Source organism: Ricinus communis, chromosome 9, assembly GCF_019578655.1.
Source record: "Ricinus communis isolate WT05 ecotype wild-type chromosome 9, ASM1957865v1, whole genome shotgun sequence".
Classification (NCBI taxonomy): Eukaryota; Viridiplantae; Streptophyta; class Magnoliopsida; order Malpighiales; family Euphorbiaceae; genus Ricinus; species Ricinus communis.
The window spans coordinates 16,854,551-16,859,768 of record NC_063264.1 but is presented as its reverse complement, the minus strand read 5'-3'; the positions used below and the strand labels follow the sequence as shown (position 1 = coordinate 16,859,768).

General features: G+C 34.9%; 1 protein-coding gene and 1 long non-coding RNA gene across 3 annotated transcripts; both read right to left on the bottom strand.

Moving 5' to 3' along the window:
• Nucleotides 1–998: 998 nt before the first annotated feature.
• Nucleotides 999–2,629, bottom strand: LOC125371059. Its single transcript, XR_007217261.1, has 3 exons — nt 2,580–2,629; nt 2,356–2,473; nt 999–2,290 (listed from the first exon to the last, which is right to left on the bottom strand). It is a non-coding gene; the product is annotated as an uncharacterized LOC125371059 (long non-coding RNA).
• Nucleotides 2,630–2,650: 21 nt separating this feature from the next.
• Nucleotides 2,651–4,828, bottom strand: LOC107262683 (nuclear-pore anchor-like). Of its 2 annotated transcripts, XM_048379515.1 has the most exons (4): nt 4,779–4,828; nt 4,019–4,162; nt 2,925–3,052; nt 2,651–2,760 (listed from the first exon to the last, which is right to left on the bottom strand). In XM_048379515.1, exons 1-4 carry the CDS (start codon nt 4,812–4,814, stop codon nt 2,742–2,744), a joined length of 327 nt encoding a protein of 108 aa, XP_048235472.1. In that variant the 5' UTR covers nt 4,815–4,828; the 3' UTR covers nt 2,651–2,741. The 2 variants fall into 2 exon arrangements, 1 of the variants encoding a protein (XP_048235472.1); XR_007217418.1 differs by lacking the exons at nt 4,019–4,162; nt 4,779–4,828 and adding an exon at nt 3,407–3,580 and having other exon boundaries at nt 2,663–2,760.
• Between the last annotated feature and the right edge of the window lie 390 nt (nt 4,829–5,218).

Here is a 5,218-nt window from a genome sequence, read left to right as displayed (position 1 = left end):
TTTGAATCCAATTTTATTACATAAATTTAAGTGGTAAATTAGCATTTTAAAGTGAGTGTAGATATGAACTGCCAGAAGCTTACTTTGGTAAGTTTTATTTATTTTATGTTAGGCATGCTAAATGATCGCTCATAAATCCTAAGTTGAATTTAGTCCCTTAAACATGTGTGGTGTGAAAATCTAAAAACAATAAAATAAAACATACATAGAAAGGGGGGAGGAGAAAAGAGAAATCAGAAAGGGATTAAGGAGATCGGGGCAATTAAGAGGGAATTAATTACAACCATAGCTTAAAAGCCTCAAAAAGTCAAATAAGAAATTAACTAATTAATTAACTAAATTAATCCTAAAAGTCCATAAAAGACCGCTTAGGATATCAAAACTGGGTAATTAGAACCTGTCACTATGAAAAGAATTAGATTAGTAAACAAAATTAGCAAATAAAAGTGCAAATAAACAAATAATAAACAAAGATACTATAGAATAAAGAGAAATTAAAAGCAAATTAGAATAATATTAAATATATAAAACAATAGTAAAACTACGAAATATGAGATAACAGAAAATAAACTTATCTTTGGAGGAAACACGACTTGTTAATTTAGTACTTGCACTGCCGTAGAAAGCTAAACCAACACAAAAATAAAGTGTTTCATTCGGTGACCATTAAAAAATCAAGTTTATTTTTAATCAAGATATACTTTAATATCTTGATCATTATATTAATTGCCATCTATTCACTTTTCACACAATCCTTTTTAAAAAAAGAGCCTCTCTTTTTTTTTTTCTAATTATCATAATAATTTACTGTTTTGATTAAGCAATTGATAGACTCGTCTCAAATAAAGAGATGTATATATAGCACATTCATTAGATGACTGGACAACAATTAAGCTGTTGAAACTCACCTGCTGAACTTTTTAAGTCTTTCTCCTTTGAAGGGTCAGGAGGCTGTGGTTCTGCTCAGTTCGTGCATTCCTGCCGAGAGAGTGCTGCAATATATGAGTGAGCTTCGAGTCCCGATAGGGTATATTTAATTTAAGCATTCATTGGATATTAACAACTGCAAGCAATGTGTCAGTTCGTGTAAGTTCGCAGGCTAAAAAGAGAGAAGAAAACATTCAGGATAGAGAAATTGCAGGCTCATCTCCAACATCAGCATTGCCAATCTCTGCCAAATGCTGCTGTAACCAATTCAAGCGCCTAAGCCAGCTTATGTGAATAACAAATAAAACTGCGTCCTACTGCGTTCATTAATCTGATATCTTTGCTCTCTAAAAGTTTTCTGCCAGGAAACTTGTTGCTCCGGTTCAATAATGCCCTCCTCATCCTCAAGATTATATCCAGCTGAAGAAAATGAAAATGAATTTCCTAATATTACAGAGAACCAAATGAACTGCAAATATTATACTGTAAAGGAAGTGCTGATTCCCGTGTAGGTGATGGATGACAGGCAGCCCAATAATTGGGGGTACTGATATTTGTGGAGGTCTAACAAAGGAACCAGTGTAAACATGACCCGCATTTTGATCCTATTTGATTATAGTACTATCTGAAGGATTGGAGTACTGAAATACACATGAAGAAAGAGAAGCCAAGTATGAACTTTTGTCCTGAAACTGTTCAGGAGGTTGAACATAAAGAGAAACACCAAGGCCAGCAGAAGCTGTCTAAATATGGTCTAGATGAAATAGATAATAGCTGCTACAATTGGTAGATATATAGAGGCAAGTACCGCAAAAACCATAAAAAGAAAGATAAAACTTTGACCTCATCTGATCTTTGTGGAGGTAGAATAAAGGAAGCAAAGCGCTCTATTCTTAAAATTTGAAACTTGGATCAGCATATTCTTAAAATTCGAAACTCCTTCAGTTCTGTAACCTGAACTTTTACCAATCACATCATTATCCTTCTAAGAACTCAGAAAAACACCAGAAGAATCTCTAGAGGCAAGCACGATCTCAATCTGTGGAAACATATACCACTTCTAGACTTCTTAATGACAGAAGATCAACCCAAGTGACAGTAATACCATAGCAAGTAACAAAGCAAACAACAAGATCTAAGATTGAAATTACACTAGCCATACCTCTTCAGAATGCTCAGGGGTGAAAAGAGAAGGAACCTATTTACCATAGAAAGAAGTCTACAATATGTAACAGAAGGGATTATTCCACATTGGTGACGTAAAAATTTTCACTATAGGAAAGAATAAGTATTACAAAAATTGACACCTTGAAAAGCTGTCCCTGTTATGTTCTCTTACTATATGGTTCATCGAGGAGAAAACCTGTAAATGACAATAATCAGCATTGCAATTAGCCAAGAAATAAAATCAGGTAGAACACAACTCACAGAATTAATCACTCGAACAGCAGTGAATGACAATTGAATAAGATCATCTTTATTGGAAATGCTATTTCCCAGAACAACTTCCTGCAAGCCCTCCAATGTACAAACTGCATGAAATGATCTACAACAAACCAAAACAAAAATCACTTGTAGAACAACTTATCCAAAGCAACTTCATAAAAAACCCATCAATGTTCATATTGAAAACATCCCCCATACATTCTCACCTGGTTCCATATCCAAATCAATCTCACCTCCTCTAACTCCCCTTCTTCCTTCCTCAACAACATCAACAATCTTTTTGAATAGATTGCATTTCCCTTGCAGCTTGGCAATGGACTCCGCTGCATCTCGATCACCTAGACTATGACTTTCCTTTTGCAATACTTCTAGAGCTCCAAGTTGCTCCTGAGATGTTCGAGTTTACGGATTTCATGCATTAGAGTAAAAGGTGCAGTTGATGATAATAGCCTTAACATAGTTTTCCTTGCTCTGTCGCAGCGGTTTATATCTCCTTGTTCTCAAGTTTTCATAATAATGCATCAGTGTAGGAGAGAGAGACAGTTCTTTACCGATGGACGTGGTGTTGATTCCAATGTGCTTGAAGCCGTTGGTCCTCTTGAAGTTTTTTCTGCAACTCATCCACTTGAGATTGTGCAAAATCTCTCTGGCGCCTCAGTTCTTTAATTTCTCTCTTCATCTACACCCAACAAAATGATGAGGTACACATTCATTAGATGACTGTAAAATTCAACTAAGCTGCTGAAAACTTAACAAAACAGCACGAGAAAGAATAGGGAAAGAAAAAGAGAAAAAGGAAAACTAAAAATCAAGTATCTACAATTTCGATAAGCAGTACCAGGTCCAGATTAAGCAATCGTCTCAAATAAAGAAATCAACCAACCACAATTCAATCGCAAGGAAATCTAAGAAGGGAAAGGAAGAAACAGAAGATAAATCACTTGGTAAGTTTAATCTTTTCCAGTATACATAAGGAAAGATCATGAGCTTCGATATTAAGGAAATAAATTCAATAAACAACAACAATACTCACAGAAATCTCAGGATAAGAACAATGCAGTATTCGAGAGAGAGAGAGAGGAGTGTTGAAAGAGAGAGAATGGCTTCTACTGATTTTGCAGGTATTTTCGAGGACGAAGAAGAAGAGATTTGTTTCTCTTCCTCTTTAATGAAAAAACAAACGGGCAACTTAGTGTTGTGCATTTGAATTTGTGAGCCGTGAACGGCTAGTTTCTTTTGTTTGCGTTTTTATTTGAATTACTTTTATTACCGATTCGCATATTCAGATCGACGGTCACAGTGGAATGGATTCCTTTGTCAAAGTTTTGAAAAAAACGGCAGTTTTGGTTTCTGGTAAGTTAATTAATTTCTGCAACCATAATAAAGGAGGAAGGTTAAAAAAGGAATTTTGCACATATGCCCTCTACGTACGACGTATCGTTTCTTCAACGGTTGCTCATATTTGGTAATTCTTGTGCTAAACTGCTCATCAAATGTGGCTTTGTTGAATAATTTGTAGGATAATTTATGTGCACAGCCAATCCTCCCCACTTAGAAATGGAAAAGATAAAAAGCTAAGCACAGAAAACAAACAAATAGGTAAAATTTCAATGTCCAAGCTTAAAATTTGAGAACGTAAACTTACAAGGCGTTCTGAAATTACTTTTTCAGCATCAGACTGCACATCCATCTCAACAGCAACAGTTGCTGTGCAATCATCAGCATCATCATGCCCAGTAGACCCGCACCGAAGTTGTATATCACAACACTCCTTGAGAAGAACTGTGACCTGCAAAATCATAGTCCGCATTAAAAGAATGGTACTGGCAGGCAAAATAAAGAATGAACTATAACGATAGTTTAACAAAAGGAAATATGTACAAATGCCTTGACACACAGCCAACATCTAATGCACACGCTAGCATATATGTAGAATAATAAAATTTAAGAAAGAGAGATCTTTTTTATAAAAAAAAGAAAAGAAGATGAGCAGTTAATAATTTCTTTTTTTTTTTTAATCGACAAGGACATAATCGTAAGAAAAAAGTAATGGGGCTTTTAGAGAAATCAAAGCAATTTAGCATAAACGCTTAATAGCAACAAGAAAAATACTATACTTATAATTAGTGTCATAAATAAGGGCACATATATTTCATGTAATACTTCAAATCGACAATTTTGGTGATTTCTTTTTCTTTTCCTAGTCACAATAATTTTTCCAAGTCAACACATCAATGTTATATAAAATTAGTCTCATGCTGGTGTCCTCAAGGGGCGGTAGGGGGTGTGGGCTGAAGGATAATGAAAACCAAAAATCATATCAAGGAAATTGGAAGTGATTAAGCAAGATAAGCCACTAAAATTGAATAAACAAAATGAAAGAAAAAGGCCCCTAATATCCATGCCTGTTTCTGAAGATCCACAATCTCCTTCTGAGCCATAGAGTTCTCACGTTCACTCCTCAAATCCGCCTAGAAACCAAAACATGCAAGTTAACATCAGCAAGGAATAACTATAAGACATGAAGATGTATAACCGACTGGAATTGACATAAACCTTTAGTTCTTGGATTGCTTTCTGTAGATTTTCCTGTTCAAATATTGAATGCTGCAACTTTTGGTTGATGACAGAGTGTGATTTTGCCATTCTACTATATTCCGCTATATAGTCAACAAGTTTGTCAGTATAAATACACATCCCACAGAAGAACCACATACATTCAGTACAATCATAGTTTTTCAACATGAAAACTTGCATGCGACTATATGATGTACACAGCAGATACAAAAAGTGGACTAGGTTTATTCATGTAAATGAAAAAGGAGCAAATACAAACATTATATCT

Coding starts and splice junctions, on each gene's coding strand:
- LOC107262683 (XM_048379515.1), bottom strand. CDS start 4,814: ATGGCTCAGAAGGAGATTGTGGATCTTCAGAAACAG. Junction 4,163..4,778: donor TTGTGGATCTTCAGAAACAG/GCATGGATATTA, acceptor ATGATTTTGCAG/GTCACAGTTCTTCTCAAGGA. Junction 3,053..4,018: donor AAGTAATTTCAGAACGCCTT/GTAAGTTTACGT, acceptor TGTTGGGTGTAG/ATGAAGAGAGAAATTAAAGA.